General features: G+C 43.1%; 1 protein-coding gene across 3 annotated transcripts in view; it reads right to left on the bottom strand.

The window, feature by feature from the left end:
• DNAJA3 (DnaJ heat shock protein family (Hsp40) member A3) overlaps nt 1-17,708 on the bottom strand; it is a 32,280-nt gene extending 14,572 nt beyond the window's left edge. For all 3 annotated transcript variants that reach the window (XM_059897051.1, XM_059897053.1, XM_059897052.1), the window contains exons 1-5: nt 17,495-17,708; nt 11,541-11,674; nt 6,168-6,251; nt 5,162-5,362; nt 4,004-4,156 (exon numbers count right to left, since the gene is read on the bottom strand). In XM_059897051.1, the coding sequence (XP_059753034.1) occupies nt 4,004-4,156; nt 5,162-5,362; nt 6,168-6,251; nt 11,541-11,674; nt 17,495-17,705 (783 nt within the window). In that variant the 5' untranslated portion in view covers nt 17,706-17,708. The remainder of the gene's footprint in view (nt 1-4,003; nt 4,157-5,161; nt 5,363-6,167; nt 6,252-11,540; nt 11,675-17,494) is intronic.
• Nucleotides 17,709-19,417: the final 1,709 nt, after the last annotated feature.

Here is a 19,417-nt window from a genome sequence, read left to right as displayed (position 1 = left end):
AGCACAACTTCACTTTCTCAGACTAAGCTGTAGGAGTATTTACAGGTAACTCTGGGCACACCCATCAGTGGACTATTATTTAGCCATCAAAAAGAATGTTTAAAAATATTTAAAGATATGGAAAAATGCTTTCATTATAATAAATGAAAAAAGGGAAAAATTGCATGTATGATTCTCAACCGTTGAAAATTACATACAAATAGGCAAAAATATATTCAAAGTCAAAAGACAAATACAACTAAAATCGTTGGCAAAGGACTAATTCAATTAATTTATAAAGGGCTTCTACAAATGAATAAGAAAAAGACCAATTACTCAATACAAAGAAGGACAAAAGATGGAATACATGCAAAAAAACAATGGCTCTCAAATCTTAGAAAAGATATTCTACTTCACACATAATAGATACCTGTATATTCAGAAAATGAATATGAGGTATGACACTATTCAAAGGTATCCGTTGTCTATAACATGAAAAAAATAAGAACCACCTAGGCATCCAGCAACAGGGGCCTGGCTAAACAAACGGTGATGTGTCCATATAAAGGAATACCATGGCCATAAAAAGACTGAGGCAGGGACTTCCCTGGTGGCGCAGTGGATAAGACTCCATGCTCCCAGTGCAGGGGGCCCGGGTTCGATCCCTGATCAGGGAACTAGATCCCACATGCATGCCGCAACTAAGAGTTTGCATGCCACAATTAAGGAGCCAGCGAGCCGCAGCTAAGAGTTCGCATGCCACAACTAAGGAGTCTGCCTGCCACAACTAAGACCCGGTGCAACCAAATAAGCAAACATTAAAAAAAAAAAAAAAAAAAGACTGAGGCAGCTATAAATGCAGAGTATTTCCCAAACATATTGAGAACTAGAAACAAAACAAAACACCACGGTACAAACAGTGCTAACAATTGTATTCTATCTCTGGTATGAAAAAATGCACACACACACACACACACACACACATAGAGGCTTGCATACAGAAAGACAAAAGGATGTTTCTGGAGTGTGGAACTCAATGGCTAAAAGTCAAGACTGAGAGGGAGACTTATCTTACACAGTTTTCAATTTGTACCCACTGAATTTCCAATGATTTGCATATACAACCTATTCAAAAACTAGCTAATATAAAACAGAAATGACATTCCTAATCAACAACTGGCAGGCAGAACTAAAGACGCAGACGTAGAAAACAAATGTATGGACACCAATGGGGGGAGGCGGTGGATGCATTGGGAGATTGGGATTGACATATATACACTAATATGTATAAAATAGATAACTAATAAGAACCTGCGGTATAGCACAGGGAACTCCACTTCACTGTACAGTAGAAACTAATACAATATTGTAAAACAATTATACCCCCAAAAAACAAACAAACAAACATACAAAAAACAACTGGCAGGAAACACACCAAAATACTAACAGTGGTGGGATTATCAGTGACTTTTGTCTCCTTTTTCATGCTTTTCTGTACTCAAAGACAACTTCTATCCCCCCATACACACACATATCATGAACAATGATTTGATTTTAAAGGTGGGTGATGGAGAACTTCCCAACTCTCTTAAAAAAACCATCTAAATGGAATACAAACATGCTCAATGGAAACCTAACTGCATTTCAAACAAATAATCATGGTGAAGGGGGAGAAAAAGAAGTGATCTAAGTAAGTTGAGCACAGTATTTTAACTATATACCCTTAATCCAAAGGTAAAAACAACTCTAAATACTAAATGCCAGTTAAGTAGGACTTCTTTTTGCAGTGGTATGAGTAACAATTCTGAAACTACTTTTTGTGTCTTACAGGATTGAGCAAATGAGTAAATATAGAGGATAATGAGAGCCAGATTTCTCTTTATTAGAAATTAATAATTTATCTTTATTATTTAGTTTCAAATATGGATAGGCAGAAGACTAGATAAACCTTGTGGTGTTGGGCTGGAAGTGGAACTATCAGGTGGATGATGGGTGGATGGATCAGTGTGAACATAGGTGTGTATATACATCTATAATATGAAAAATATGGAAACATAGGTATGAAATATGTATCTATATGTGCACATGCACATGTGCTCATACACACAAACACATGCTTTTTTCCTGGCTCGGTCTGCTCAAAAGTCTTGGAAGCAGTGACACTCCAGGCACAATGATCACACCTAGAGCACAGATCTTGGTTTCTAAATCCCACTAGACAGTAAAAGGAACCAGGACTCCTTGGAGAAATGACTGGTTTTCCAGGGTGTGGCAAGGAAAGTACAAGTTGTCTAGAATATCCTGTTGTAATAGAAAGTAAGGAAGCGCTGAAAGAATGATGGGGACACATCAAAAGAATACAGGAGCCAGCCAGAAGAGACTTCCACAGGCCAAGTCAGGGACAGTTTGAGTGTCAAAGTAGTAATACTAATGACAGCTCAGTGAATAAAATAAGAATCCATGAGTTCATACTGATATGAATGAAAGAATGAATAAATAAATGGAGAAGAGAAAGCTCTTCCTTTCAGTAGAATGACAACTAATAAACAAAGAAGGGATGTTGCACTCAGAAAATCACCATTTAGGGAGATTGGGATTGACATATATACACTAATATGTATAAAAAAGATAACTAATAAGAATGTGCTGTATAAAAAAATAAATAAAATTCAAAAATTAAAAAAAAAAACTTAAAAAACAAAAAAGAAAATCACCATTTAGCAACAGTCATAGTAATCCCTGATTTACGCAAGACCGATCCATGGATGCTGTAACTACTGGGTATAAGTTTGATGAGGAACAGGATATTTATATAGTGTCAAGGTACCTCACAACTTCCTCGTTAATTTCAATGGGAAAAATAATAACTTTACAATGAAGAAACCTGGTGGACACTACACCTTAACTGATTGTGAACAAATGTAACATCACCACTAATGAGACAAACTGACACGTCATGACTCCTGACATGATCCATGAAAAGGGCACTACATGTCTGGTGTTTCTGCAAAAAATGCATAATCTGAATTTTATCAAGAGAAAACATCAGATGACCCAAATGAGGGACATCCTACAAAGCAGGTCTGTAATCCTAAAAAATGTCAGTTGTCATAAAAGAAAGACTGAGAAGTTGGTCCTGATTAAAGGAGACAAAAGATATGACAACCAGATACTATGCAAGATCACAGACTGGATACTCGGCTTGTGGGAAAAAAAGAACATTATAAGGACAACTGAAAAAATCTGAATAGTACAGATAGCGGTATCGTATCAACATTAAACTTCCTGATTTTGACAACTTAGTGGTTACGTAAAAGAATATTCTTGCTCTTAGAAAATATATACCATAGGGACTTCCCTGGTGGTCCACTGGTTAAGACTCCACACTCCCAATGCAGGGGGCCCAGGTTCGAACCCTCGTTGGGGAACTAAGATCCCACAAACCACAACTAAGTTCGTGCGCTGCAACTACTGAGCCTGCGCACTCTAGAGCCCAAACGCCGCAACTAAAGAAGCCCACGTGCCACAACAAAGAGCCCGCGCAGCCAAAAAAAAAAATATATATATATACACACACACACACACACATATGTACACACCACAAATGACAAAGCAAATGGGACAAAATGTTAACAACTGGTGAAGCTGGGTAGAAGGAGTAAGGGAGTGTTCTTCATACTATTCTATAAGTTTGAGTTATACCTAAAACTTACCAAAAAGAAAAAGAAAAAAATGATCACACTTCAAGCAAAATTTAAGTCCCCCTCCCCTACCCCAGGTTCAAATTACCAAAATACCCCACAATGTATTTTCAGAGAAGACAGCAGAGTTTCATTGCTTCTTCCGTATTGTTGACTAGGACAGAGCACTCCTGGGAAAATGCAGAAGATTCTAGGTAAAACAGTCCCACCTAGTTATGAGCTCTCAAAGCCCTAGGTCCACTGGAGCACAGAAAAGAGGAGTGGTGGAGGGGAGCAGGAAGGGGGCAAGAGGTGGGAGGCCAAGGGCTCGGCCTCACGCTCACCATGCCGGAGCCGCCGCAGTAGTGGCAGTGCTGCACCTTGGTGCCGGGCTCGTTCCCTTTGCCATCACACCGCTCACAGGTATCAGTGACGTTCACGGTGAACTCCTTGTTGACACCCTTGGCAGCTTGATTGAATGTCAACTCCATGATGTACTAAAGAAATCAAGGGACCGCCTGTTATCTCTCTTAAAGTAAGGGAGAGCACTGGCCAGCAGTTTACAGTTACTTTTTCTTTTAAAGACTTTATTTTTTAAAGCAGTTTTAGGTTTACAAAATTGAGAGGGAGGTACAGAGATTTCCCACATACCCTTTGCCCCCACACATGCACAGCATCCCCTGTTATCAACATCACTCACCAGAATGGTACTTTTTTTTATCAAGGATAAACCTACATTCACACAACATAATCATCCAAAGCACACAGTTTACATTAGGGTTCACTCTTGGTTTTGGATATTCTATGGGTCTGAACAAATGTATAATAACATGTATCCTCATCATAGTATCATGTAAAGTAGTTTCACTGCCTTAAAAATCCTATGCTCCACCAATTCATCTGATCCCCTAGTTACTTTACTTTTTAACTTACTTGTACTTTGTCAAGCAAGAATAGATGGGACTCAACTGATTCTGCCCTACTCCTCAGAATTTTTAAGAGATAATATTTAAGTGAAAATGTGCTTTTCAACAAACTGAAAATGCTCACAGAAAATATTTGTACAGGGTCCTTACTAACAACTCAAACGATCCACAATCATAACTCACATCATAAAACATCTCCCCTCTCTCTTCAATTCTAATAATGTCTGAAACAAGACATAAATATGGAAGAGGCAGGACTGGCAGTACCTCCCTATGGATTGAGCTCTCCTAGAATAACGAGGCAGGCTCCAGATAAAATAGTCACACTCTAACTATGGACTCTGAGAGCCTTAGGTGCTGCCTGATTAAGCAAATGTAAGAATATAGTAAAACTGTATGTACACATTATTATATGATTTTTCAAATACTGGAACCATTTCCTACCAAGACGGCTGCCTCCAAATCATCCCATTTAAGCTGCTTTAGCTTTTTCTTTGAGAAAAACAATTGGTAAAATCCGTTTGCATCACACTTGGCAGCTAAAATTTGAATGATTCTTCAAAATGAGATGCTTACCTCCTGGGGCTGATGGAACACACTCTGGAAGTCTCCAAAAGAGGAGGATGAGAACTCCCCAAAGATCTTCCTGAAGAGCTCCTCAGGGTCAACAGTGGGGCCTCCTTTCCAGTAGCTCTGCCCAGAGCTGCCGGCCCCAGTATCGAAGCCAGTAGAGCCATAGGTGTCATACTGCTTCCTCTTCACTTCATCACTCAGGACCTACCGTGAAAGGCACAGCAGTCAGGTGCTCCCGAGTCTCCCAAGGTCCAGGGACATGGACACCAAACACAGACAGTGGTATCGTATCAACATAAAATTTCCTAATCTTGACAGCTGTACTGAAGTTATGGAAAAGAATGTTCTTGTTCTTAGCGAATACACACAGAAGTACTTAGGGATAGAGAGACACCACGTCTGCGACTTATTCTCAAATGGTCGGGGGAATGCACACTTGCGCGCGCGCGTGCGCACACGCGCACACACACACACACACACACACAGAGCAGACGTATGATACCCTACATATCCTGAACCCCTTCAGCACGGCCAAAGTCCAGGAAGGAGGTCCACTTTCACTTAACTCTGCAATGCTCAGTGGCTGTTTCACGTCCGCTTCGTCCCCCTGATTACATTCTACACTCCTCTAGGGCAGTGGTGGTCTACTTTTACAACACCCACCATCCCCACCAGACAGTGATGCCCTAAGTTGGGGGTGGGAGGGGTCATCAAACAGGCACAAAACTTTTTACTCTGACAAGGAGTTCCCAGACCCAGCTACAAGTCCGAGTGGAGGGAGCTCTGTTAACACAGATTATTGGATCCTGTTCTTTGTTGAGATTCAAAGTTAGATCTAATGTGAAAATTTTGGATCTGGGAATTTTTTTTTTCCTTCAACGAGGTGATCTGGTGGGGAACACAGCCTTCCCACTGGACCTTCTGACACAGCGGTTGCCCTGGGCAGCGAGCTCTGATGCACACACACAGTGGAATGACAGTGACTGCACACACCGGTGGGCTGCATTACCTCATAGGCTTCTGCCAGCTGGGAGAACTTCTCCTTGGCTTTGGGATCATCTTTATTTGTGTCTGGGTGATATTTCTTGGCGAGCTAAGGGAGGAAATGGTAAATTACTATGGACACAAGATGATTACTAAAACTGAACCCCAGATACCAGTTACACCTCACCTCCTTTGTAGCAGTTGTCTGAGACTTTACAACCAATAGCAATTTTTAAAACAAGGTTTAAGACTTTAAAATAAACCATCTCTAACTAGACTTATTGTGATGATCATTTCAGTGTATGCAAATGTTGAGTCACTATGTTGTCCACCTGAAACTAACATGTCAATTATACCTCAATAAAAACAAACTAAAAGCAAAGCACACACAGCCAGAATTAAGAACATACACATTGTGTTCAGCTTTCAAATTCGATCAAAAGTTTATTACAAAATGACAAACTGAGTTTTGGGAAAGAGAAATAAATAAATAAATAAATAAATAAATAAATAAATAAATAAATAAAACCATCTCTTCAAATCTGAGGTGTGTACACATTTTTCAACCACAACAAATCTCTAACAAAAATAAAAACTAATTCTTTAGAACTTGAGCACCTTTGTGAAAGATGCAAAAGAGTGTATCTGGTAGACTACCATCTATATAAAAAGAGAGATAAATAACTGGATAGATAAGTAGCTGTATCTGTAGTATAAATTAGTTAGAACATACACTAAGCTGAAAACACTGACTGCTCCAGGAGGGATGTGGATGAACGGGAAGGAGGAAGACTTCTCACTGTACACTCCTTTGTACTTTTTGATTTCTGAACAAGGGGAATATATTACCCACTAAAAACACAGATTTAAATATTAAAAAACAAAACAAGATCTCCCTTGGCTGTCCAGAGCACACAGGCGAGCTGAGCAGCTCTAAAATGAAGGTTTCTTCCTGGCCATGCTGAGCAGTGCTGTGCGACACCTTTGTAGGTGTTCACTATGTTTGCTGCAGCTACCGATGCCTTCCAAGTCTGGGTCACCCTGATAGAGGGTGAGGAGGGCACAGAATCCTAAAGCTGAAAGTGACTCAGGAGACGTCTGGCTCCACCACTGCTGGCAACTGGCTGCTCACTCTGCTGCTGGACATGCTGGTCCTCACACCAGCATGTGTAAGGACGTCAGAGGCTGAGTGCTCAGCCAGAAGGGGGCTCTCAAGGCACGGCAGTAGATCATGGTGGGCCACAAGTCTAGTTCCAGGCCAGGGCAAGATACGCTGATATGCTCATGAGATCAGCACAAGGAAAACAGAGGCCTTTTGCAGTCAGAAAGACCTGTGCTTTAGTCTCATGTATGCCACTTATTGACTGTGTGGCCTCAGCTGCATGTCATAACCTTGCCAAGTCTTTTGCCACGAGGATTAAATGATGTAACACATGAAAAGCTTTTATCAAGGTTTGACCCCAGTTATTGCTCCATAAAGCCTACTTTCTAAATTTCCAGTTTTAAATTACACAGCTTTACCTGATCTATTTACTTCCACACCTAAAAACTTGGATGGTTCCCTACTCTCTCTTAAATTAAATCTCTAGTACTTGCTAAGGGCCTCACATGCCCCCTTAAGTTGGCCCCAGGCTCCATCTCTCCAGTCTTCTCCCACCCTTGTATCAGGTACCTTACCTTCCAGCTCAAGAGACACACTACTCACTATCCCAAGCCAGGATCTCTGCTTCCTATCCCCAAGTCTTTCCTCATTCCCTAACAACCCAGTAATAAAAAGATATCTCAATTTAAAAATGGGCAAAGGATCTAATACACATACAGCAAATGGCCAAAAATGACATGAAAAGGTGCTTAACATCATTAGCCACCACGGAAAAGCAAATCAAAACCACAGTGAGATACCACTTCACACCCACTAGGGTGGCTTGAATCAAAAAGACAGATAACAAGTGTTTGCGAGGATGTGGAGAAATTTGAACCCTCACACACTACTGGTGAAAATCTAAAACAGTGCAGCCTGTTTGAAATAGTCTGGCACCAGAAATAAACCCACACACCTATGGTCAATTAATCTATGACAAAGGAGGCAAGAATATACAATGGAGAAAAGACAGACTCTTCAATAAGTGGTGCTGGGAAAACTGGACAGCTACGTGTAAAAGAATGAAATTAGAACATTCTTTAACACCATACACAAAAATAAACTCAAAATGGATTAAAGTCCTAAATGTAAGACCGGACACTGTAAAACTCCTAGAGGAAAACATAGGCAGAACATTCTTTGACATAAATCGCAGCAATATCATTTTGGAACCGTCTCCTAGAGTAATGGAAATAAAAACAAAAATCTACAAATGGGAACTAATTAAACTTAAAAGCTTTTGCACAGCAAAGGAAACTAAACAAAATGAAAAGACAACCTACAGAATGGGAGAAAATATTTGCAAACGATGCAACCAACAAGGGATTAATTTCCAAAACATACAAACAGCTCATACAGCTCAATATCAAAAAAACAAACAACCCAATCAAAAAATGGGCAGAAGATCCAAATAAACAATTCTCCAAAGAAGTCATACAGATGGCCAACAGGCACATGAAAAAATGCTCAACGTTGCTAATTATTAGAGATATGAAAATCAAAACTACAATAAGGTATCACCTCACACTGGTCACAATAGCCATCATCAAAAAGTCTACAAAAAATAAATGCTAGAGAAGGTGTGGAGAAAAAGGAACCCTCCTACACAGCTGGTGGGAATGTAAATTGGTACAACCGCTATGGAGAACAGTATGGAGGTTTCTTAAAAAACTAAAAACAGGGCTTCCGTGGTGGCGCAGTGGTTGGGAGTCTGCCTGCCGATGCAGGGGACACGGGTTCGAGCCCTGGTCTGGGAGGATCCCGCATGCCACGGAGCGACTGGGCCCGTGAGCCACAACTGCCTAGCCTGCGCGTCTGGAGCCTGTGCTCCGCAACGGGAGAGGCCGCGACAGTGAGAGGCCCGTGCACCACGATGAGGAGGGGCCCCCGCTCGCCGCAACTGGAGAAAGCCCTCGCACAGAAACGAGGACCCAACACAGCCATAAATAAATAAATAAATAAATAAAATTAAAAAAAAAAAAAAAACTAAAAACAGAGTTACCGTATGATCCAGGGATCCCACTCCTGGGCATATGTCCAGAGAAAACTATAATTCGAAAAGATACATAAACCCCAACATCTACTGCAGCACTATTTACAATAGCCAGGACATGGAAGCAACCTAAATGTCCACTGACAGATGAATGGATAAAGAAGATATGGCATATATATACAATGGAATATTAGTCATAAAAAGAGAATGAAATAATGCCATTTGCAGCAACATGGATAGACTTAAAGATTATCATACTAGGTGAAGCAAGTCAGACAGAGAAAGACAAATATTACATATCACCTATATGTGGAATCTAAAAAAAAAGATACAAATGAACTTATTTACAAAACAGAAATAGATTCACAGACATAGAAAACAAACTTATGGTTACCAAAGGGGAAAGGGGAGAGGGAGGGATAAATTAGGAGTTTGGGATTAACATATACACACTACTATATATAAAATAGATAACTAATAAGGACCTACTGTATAGCACAGGGAACTATACTTAATATTTTGTAATAACCTGTAAGGGAAAAGAATCTGAAAAAGAATAGATATATATATTTATGTATAACTGAATCACTTTGCTGTACACCTGAAACTAACAACAGTGGAAATCAACTATATTTCAGTAAAAGAAAAAAAAGAAATAGCCTGGCCATTCCTCAAAATGTTAAACATGGCAATCAGAATTGCTATGAATTGACCCAGCAAGTCTGCTCCTAGGTATATGTATATACCCCGGAGAAATGAAAGTATAAGTCTATACAAAACTTACAGAGGAATGTTCATAGCAGCACTACTCATAATAACAAAAGGTGGAAACAATCCAAATATCCATCAACTGATGAATAGATAAATAAACCATAGTATATCCATGCAATGGAATATTATTTGACCACTAAAAGGAATGAAGTACTGCTGCATGTTACAACACGGATGAACCTGGAAAACATTATTCTAAAGTAAAAGAAACCGTGGGACTTCCATGCAGTCCAGTGGTTAAGGCTCTGTGCTTCCACCGCAGGGGGCGCAGGTAAGATCCCTGATCAGGGAACTAAGATCCCACATGCCACATGGCGTGGCCAGAAAAATAAAAAATAAAGTAAAACAAACCAGTCACAAAAGTCCACATATCACATGATTTCATCTCTATGAAGTGTCCAGAATAGGTAAATCTACAGAGACAGAAAGTAGGTTAGCAATTTCAAGGGCAGAGGAGAATGGGGAATAAGGGCTTATGGTGTGGGGTTTCTTTTTGAGGTATGAAAATGTTTTAAAATTCATTGTAGTGATGGTTATACAACTCTGTGAATATACTAAAAACCAGTGAACTGTACCCTTAAAAAAAAAAAAAAAAGAGTAAGAGAAGAGAGTAGCTATCCAAGCTATAAGATATTAGGTCTGGTCTTGATCAGTATTTGGCTTTAAAAAAAAGGTTTTTTTTCTTTTTGGCCACGCCGCTCAGCTTGCGGGATCTCAGTTCCCCAACCAGGGACTGAACCCCGGCCACGGCAGTGAAAGTGCCGAATCCTAACCACCAGACCACCAGGGAACTCCCGGTAATTTTTAAAATTTAAATTGTATTTAATTTATTAATTTTGTTAAATTTCAATCTTCTTTATTCTGATATGGCTTTCCTATGTTTATGGTGTTAAAGTGCTCTTTTTTTCATCAAATGACATTAATAGATTGTACTTGATTATTTTTAACACCTATATTAGGCAAAATACAAAAGCTAGCATTCCTACATCGGCGCCCTTCATCTTTAATTTTTTTTTTTATTTTGATTGTGTTCATCAGAGCAAAAGCCTGGAAACCACAGGTCTAGATAACTCACATGCCATTTTACCAATCAGCCCAATACATTCCGGGATATGGACGATGGGTTAAAAAAATGAAATAATTCTAAACCCATAAACTTTTATCTAAATGCAAAGAATGAGTACCTAAAACTTAGAGCAGCACACCTACTGATTCAGAAGATACAGAAGAGATTTAAATACAAAAACATCTCTGGAAAAAGATTTTTTTTTTTAAATCTCTGGTTCTGACTCTCCTTTTTTCTGCAGCATTAACCAGCATGGCCTCACGCACTTGAGGAACATGGTCCAGCAAAGCCCATCTTTACCTTCTCATTCCACACTCTCGGCTGCACACAACCGACACGTACGGGCACACACACTGCACCCGTCAGGGTCACACTACATCCACAGCGTCCCTTCTGCAGTCTTGTCTGTAAAATCTTCCATACAGACCTGGTAATAAGCTTTCTTGATCTCCTTCTGGCTGGCACTTCGGGGCACTCCTAATATCTGGTAATAATCCTCTTTGGCCAAAGGGGCACTCGTGTGGAAGGAGGCAGTACAAAGAAAAGGGTAACTTTTTACTCCTAAAAAAGAAAAAAGGAAAGAAAATCACTCTGGGAATGTACTCAACAAAAGGAAATAGTGAGCAAACAACCAGCCAGGCTATACCTGTGAAGGAACAGAGAGGTCACACCTTTAGGGCCTCTTCTCCTACAAGCCCATTGGGGACCAAACTCACTGCACTTCAAAAACAGCTAAAGCGGGCTTCCCTGGTGGTGCAGTGGTTGAGAATCTGCCTGCCAATGCAGGGGATATGGGTTCCAGTCCTGGTCTGGGAGGATCCCACATGCCGCGGAGCGGCTGGGCCCGTGAGCCACAACTACCGAGCCTGCGCGTCTGGAGCCTGTGCTCCGCAACAAGAGAGGCCGCGACAGTGAGAGGTCTGCGCACCGCGATGAAGAGTGGCCCCCGGTCGCCGCCAATTGGAGAAAGCCCTCGCACAGAAACGAAGACCCAACACAGCCAAAAATAAATAAATAAATAAATAAATAAATAAAATTAAAGCTTCATGGTCAAAGAAGCAAACAAAATAAAACATGTTTAAAAAAAAAATACAGCTAAAGCCACTGTAAACGGAGTCTACAAAAAACAGAGTGCTGGGTGGGGCTGATTCTGCTGGATTACACTAGGGCTGTAGCCTCATTATACCTCTAAAGGAACCACCCCCAGATGGGGGTTGCACCTGGGGATGACTGAAAAGGAACTTAGCTCTCCTGTTACACGGCTGGCCGAGCACCCACCATATGCCAGGTGTTCACATAGGCCTTGTCTCACTTAAAGCTTAACAACTCCCCAGGTTCTTTCCCTCCACCATGCAACCTTGGATATCTGCTTATGGGGTGGTTTTCAGAGTGTGGTCCCCAGACCAGCAGCATCATCAGCTTGCTGGAAATGTAAATTCTCAGGCCCCTCCCAAATCTGAATCCAGAACTCCGGAGGTGGGGTCCAGCAAGCTGTGTCTAACAAGCCCTCCAGGTGATGATTCTGTGGCACACTCAATTTGAGAACCACTGTGCTAAATAAATGGTTCTTGGTCTTTAGAGTCTCAGATCTCTTTGAGAGCATCCAATAAAAGCACTGACCCCTCCCCTAAAAACAATACATATATATAGACACACAAGGTTAAACGGCCCTGTGCCAGAACCTCTGTTTACCCCAGAGCAGACAACCCAAAAGGGATCAAAGCACATGGTAGCCCCGCCTCCATGCCCTGCCCTCCTTTCAGGCCTCCTGCATCAGCACCTGGGAGGAAAGGCTGACAGACACATCTACTCAACTGCCCTCTGTATGGAGCAGAGAGCCAACTGGACTGTCACCAAGTGAAGGGGGGAGAGCTGCTCTATAACCTGCCTCCTAACCCCCAACCCATCCTGTGACAACTGAAGATGGGGAGGGCAGGGCTGGGAGCAGAAGGGGCCAAGTTAAGGCAAAAGAGAGGGCAGGGCCACAAAAGAGAATGAGGATCATGAGGCAGCTCCAGGTTTTTAAGTCAAAGGTTCCCCTGCCAAGGAGAAGCTTCTAGATTCACCACTCATTCATTCAGCAAACACGCCTGCCAGGCACTGGGCTCCTCGCAGGGGACACAGCAGCAAACCATGCAAAGGTACTGCCCTCTGGGAGCTTGCATTCATTCAGGATCTTAATACTGTACTAGGCACTGAGGATACAAGTTGAATAAAAGAGTCTAAGCCAGTGCCCTCAAGGAGCTTACCGCCCAGCAGGGGAGTGTGGGAGGCAGTGTGTGAAGTGATATTAGCACACAGGAACACAGAGTGAGAATACACAAAAGGGTCACCTAGCCAGAGTCTCTCAGCCTCCACAATGTTCACAACGGGATCAGGTTCCTCGCGGGAGGGGGAGGGGGGGAGCTGTTATGGGCTGAATTGGGTCCTTCCTCCCGAATTCACATGTTGAAGTCCTAACCCCCAGCACTGCAGAACATGACTGTATTTGGAGATGGGGGTCTTTAAAGACAACCCTACCAAAACACTGATCTTGGAATTTTATGGCCTCCTGAACTGTGAAAAAGAAACTTTCTATTTTTTTAAGCCACTTAGTCTGTGGTACTTAGTTATGGCAGCCCTATGTTATCTATTTATAGCCTAACATGCCTATGTATTTATTGTAGGATGTGTTAGCAGCATCCCTGGCCAACTAGTTACCAGTAGCACCCCCCAACCCCAAACTGGTAACTAAAACTCCAGATGTTGCCAGATGTCTCCTGGAGGGTAAAATCATCCCCAGTTGAGAACCAGTAAACCCAATCTCAGAAATTCAGAGGTCTTCTAAGGCACCTGCTGTTAAGCTGCAGAAATTAGCTCAGCTAAGGAGGGCTGGAATCCATCCAGATTTATGCTTGTAGTCCCGGCACTGTTTGCAATAGCATCCTCTTTTGCTTTCAAAAGTGCTCCATTCAGCAACTACATCATATGATCACCTTTGGTTTGGAGAGAGAAAGTCCTTGTGTAACTGCAGGTACTATGATATAACCAGAGACTCGAGTGCGCACGCGTGTGCGTGCGCGTGCGTGTGTGTGTGTGTGTGTGGTGGTGGTGGTGGTGGTGGTGGTGGTGGTAGAGGGGTGGTTACAGATGTTGATGAGGATGATAATTAATAGGGCCTAGGAATAAACAGAAGGGCCTTTGAGTATGCTGAAGAGTCTGGATTTTATCCTGAGGGCAATAGGGAGCCACTGCAAGCATTAAACAGAGAACTGATCAGATTTGCATGAGAAAGAGCTCTCAAACAACAGCAACAACAACAACAACAACAAGGATTGGGAGGCTACTTAAAATTTATGTATGCACAAAAGACAACCCAGGGTGTGGAGCATATCCAGGTAGGGGGCAAGAAAAAGGATAACCAGGAGAATAAGTAGGAATGGTCAGAACGATAAAATCAGAAACAGTAAATCCGTATTTTCAGTATCCCCCATACTTGTTTTCGGCTGCTGCACCCTAGATTTCCTGGAATATGAAAAGCAGACAGTGTGGGAGAGGCAGAGACCACTATCGTATTTCTCTGGTCAGATTTGAGAAAAAGAGCAGAACTAGTTTCTCAATGCTCCCATACTCAACCCCCGCTTCACTCCAGGACTGAGGGGTTACCTTGACTTATCCTGCCTCTTTCCCCCACCCCTTCCAATCCAGAAGGCAGAGGCTGGTAGTGGCAAAGGTTCTGGAAGCTGCAGCTTCTACATCATGAGAAGAGAACTCAGGCTTGGGTTAGAACGGAAGACAGTAATGTGCACAACTGCATATAAAGACAAGTAGTACATTTAACTAGCACAAGTTTGATGACTTGACATTATCCCAAAGGCATCAATGATTAGCAATGATTAGAAAGAGTTCATTTAATAGACACATTTTCCCCCGAGATATGACCAATAAATGTCTTGCCCATTTTAGAACAACCCAGAACAGGATTAGCCTCCAAGTCATTCCAAGAATGGCCAACCTTCCACTCTGGGAGAAGGTGTGAAATAACTACCTTCCATTCCGGGAGAAAAAGTCAGATTTAAAGTGTTGTTTTTAGGGACCTCCCTGGTGGCGCAGTGGTTAAGAATCCGCCTGCCAATGCAGGGGACACGGGTTCAATCCCTGGTCCAGAAAGATCCCACATGCCGCAGAGCAACTAAGCCCGTGCACCACAACTACTGAGCCTGCGCTCTAGAGCCCACGAGCCACAACTACTGAAGCCCGCGCACCTAGAGCCCGTGCTCCACAACAAGAGAAGCCACTGCAATGAGAAGCCTGTGCACCATAACGAAGAGTAACCCCCGCTCTCTGCAACTAGAGAAAGCCTGCGCACAGCAATGAAGACCCAATGCAGCCAAAAATAAATAAATAAATAAAGTTTTTACATCATCTAACTGTACTGCTGGATTTGAGATGAGATCACACACCAACGTTTGGGAGCTGAGATGATGACCTTAGATGTGGTAACAGTGCACCTTGAAGGATGCCACCTCTCACAGGTGTTCAACACCTGTTACAAAACATGCCCATTGTGGGCACTGGGCTCACTTGGGGAAAAGGACAGCTGACTGCAGTTCCTTAGTAATCACCCCATGCCAGGCTCAGTACTTAGTGCTTGTCTGTCTCTCACACATACACATACACAATTATCAAAAAATGTTCCCAAACCTGTACAAATGTGATATGAACTAATTTAGCTTAATAGGTATCTAAAGAATTAATAATTGAGCATAAAGATGTAGTCAAATTCTATTCACAACAACCTTGACATTAGAAGACGTTGGCAAAACCTAAAAATAATCACTTTTGCTCATACTGAGAAATACAGCATGACATCGATCCAAATAATCCTGAGGAAACCTGGGCAGACTACTGCTCCGTCCATCCATGAGGAAATACAGGTGGCAGGAACAGAACTTAAAAATGGGACCATTCTGACCAAAACCACATCCAATCTCTTTGTTCTCTGTTGTATCCCCAGTACCTAGAACAGTACCTAGCATATGACAAGTCCTCAATAAATACCTGTAAATAAAAAAATTTTCACTTAAGGAATGAGAGGCACAAAAGGATTAAATAATCCACCCAGGTCGCACATACATTACTGGAGCAGTGTTCACTGTACAAGGTAATAACAATTACTGATACTTTAATTACTGGCTTTTATGTAAGCAATAAAAATTGGATCTCAATAGGAAATTATCTTGTGTAAATTACCTTGTCAGGACCCTCTAATTAATCATCTTTGTAAGTTTATAGTTTAAATATCATTTGCACAAATTCTAGAGAACACAAACATCTAGCACAATCCAGGCACATCGTTGGTTGTTCACTGTTTCCTCCTTCCTTCCTTATCTCACTATAAGGGAAGTCACCCAACACACAGCATAAGAAACCATCATAGCTAAACACTTAAAAGGCTTAACATATACTAATTCAACATCACCTCCAGCAATTAAGAAAGCAGCAGGTTTTGAATCAAGGCTCAACTACTTTCTAGCTTTGTGACATTCTACAAGTTAACATCTAAGCCTCAATTTTTTAATCTATAAAATAGAATTAAGAGCAGTGTTTATCACATGGAAATGATCCATGCCTGGTGCATAGTAAGTGCTCAATATATATCAGTTTGCATCAATGACCAACATAAGAACTTCTTTAATTATTTTTTTGAATTTTATTTTTTATACAGCAGGCTCTTATTATCTACTTTATACATACTAGTGTATATATGTCAATCAAAAGGGACTTCTAAAAAACAGTAAGTATGTCCTTCGATTTACACCATGTGGTGGAGAGCATAAGCTATGGAAGAACAGCTCTGGGTTTGGGACAACTCTCCTTATCTAACTTTAGGACCTTGGGCGGGTCAACTCCTCTGCTAGAACCTCAGTTCCCCACTCTTTAAAATGGGGATGATGAGCCCCACCTTGCAGGATTGTTGTTACCATCAAGGGAGAAGAGGCACAAAGTGCCCAGCTAGCCCATGAGCAGGTACTCACCGAATGGCAGTTACCTCTTCCCTTCCGTTACAGGCTAGGAGGTAGAGGGAAGGGAAAGGAATTGGGCAGGGGAGCAGCGGCAGGCCGGAAAAAAGCCTCCAGAAATGTTTACAGAGAGGTGAAGGTTCACGGCTGCGGGGCGTTTCATCCCCGCCGCCGGAGGCTCCACGCAGCTCTCCCTCATTTACCACCTCTAAGTAGCCATTTGGGTATCTCTGCCTCCTGCTGGCCCATCTCCCCCAAGCGATTCCGCACGTAAATCAGAAGACACGCTCCACCCCGCTACCGCCGTAGTCGGAGCGAAGCGAGTCACTCCTTTCCAGGCCTTGGAGCCCCTCACTCGGGCGCTGGAGACTGCACTCACCTGTGAGGCTGACACCAGGTCTCAATGTCAGCAGCGCCCCGGGACCGCGAGCTCCCAGTGAAGGCGCAAAGGCGGTGACGCTCAGACTGCGGCCCAGCGACGCCCCCACCACGCCCCCCATGGGCGGCCGGGCCCCTCTCCCCGCTGCAGCCGGCAGCCGCGGAGCCCCCACGGCCACCAGCAACCAGCGTGTGGAGCACCACGCCGCCATCTTGGCCCGGGGACACTGCGCCTGCGCCACCCGGCTCAAGGCGGCCTCACGCGGACGATGCACGCGCGCCGAGCCGGCACTTCTGGGGGCGGGGCCCGCTGCGTTCACTCGCGGGGGGAGTGAGGGAGACACGCACACACCGGGGCGCATGCGCGCGTTGCGCATGCGCATCCGCACCCAATGCGCTTTCTTCGTGGCCGACGCCGAAATAATGTTTGCTCTAAAAAGTGCTAATAGGTAATTTGTCTTGAAGAGCCTAGTCATTCTGTGCTGGACGATCAATACTGTATCTGTATAAGGACGTGGTTGAGTGCAGCCGAATGTAACTGGTCTGAGGGGCCCTGCAAGGGGCGGGACTACAAACCCCGGCATGCAATGCGGCCGTCAGTAGCGCAGATCTCAGCATGCAGCGCACGGCTTCCTTCTTCCTGACCCTGAGTCTTAGGTCTCCTTGCTTGAGGCTTACTCACCCGGCGTAGGCGCAAGCGGCTGCGGTCTCTGCCCTACTCCCAGATTCAGGCCTCAAGCTCACTCTCCCTCTGGCTGATTCCCCACTAAAAGAACTTTGATCACTCAGCTCTCTCCTAAGCCTATTTGTCTTCTCCAAACCTGTAGTGAACTTGCCGATCGCTGAATGAGAGCCGAGCTACCCGAAAACGAATTTAATAAACGTTTTGGGCACCTGTTAGGTGTCCCGCGCGTTCTAGAATGTTGAGGATGCAATGATGAATGACATACCATCCCTACTTTGGAGGAGCTCACGATGAGTCGAGAGAGACAGGCTCCTTGGTAACTAAGATAATGTGATCAGTGCTATCGTAGGTATAAACAGTGTACAGGCACACAGGTGAAGGAGTTTCTCAAATAGGTCAGGGGCATTGGGGTGTCAGGGAAGGCATCTGAGAGGTAACATTCGAGTTGGACTTTGGAGAAAAGTGTGTCAGGCAGCGGTGGAGGGGAAGAGCATTCTAAGCAGCAAGAACTTCAAAAGCAGATGTGAAAGTGCTTGCCTTGTACGCTCTAAACTTGGGGTGTGTGACTGGAGATGAGGCTGGAAAGATAAACCTGGCCTGGTAAGTCCTATAGAGGGGTTTCTGCTTTCACACTCCCACCACCACCACCCCTAACAATAGAAAGGTAACCTGAGGGCTCATGGATGAATTTAAGATGGTCTGTGCTCCTTGCGCCTTCCCCCATTATACATGAAATTTTTGTGTATGTGGATGTAAATCTGGGGAAATATCCATAGCTTTCATCAATCAAATTCTCCACAGGCTCTGAAATTGAAAGAAGGTTATAAACCACTGGTCCAGTGAAAAAGAGTTATGAGGCTGTTGTAAACTGCAAGAAATAGTTGAGAGTTTGCACTAGGAAATGTAGAGGACTGAGGTGAGCAAGGGACATTCTAGAGAAACAAGGAAAAGGCTGTCCATGGGATGGGAAGTGGGGAAAAGAGTTTGTTTAATATTTAAATGTCTCCAGCATAGTGCTTAAGCTTATGGGCTGTGGAGTCAGACTGCCTGGGACTGAATCCCAGCTCTGCCATTTACCAGCTGTGTGTCCTTGGACAACTTACTTTACCTCTCTGTGCCTCAGTTTCCTTTCTCTTTTTTTTTTTGGCTGCGCCACGCAGCACACAGAATCTTAGTTCCCTGACCAGGTATCGAACCTGTGCCCGCTGCAGTGGAAATGTGGAGTCTTAACCATTGGAC

Source organism: Balaenoptera ricei, chromosome 15 (genome assembly GCF_028023285.1).
Source record: "Balaenoptera ricei isolate mBalRic1 chromosome 15, mBalRic1.hap2, whole genome shotgun sequence".
NCBI lineage: Eukaryota > Metazoa > Chordata > Mammalia > Artiodactyla > Balaenopteridae > Balaenoptera > Balaenoptera ricei.
This window is presented reverse-complemented; position numbering and strand designations above follow the sequence as displayed.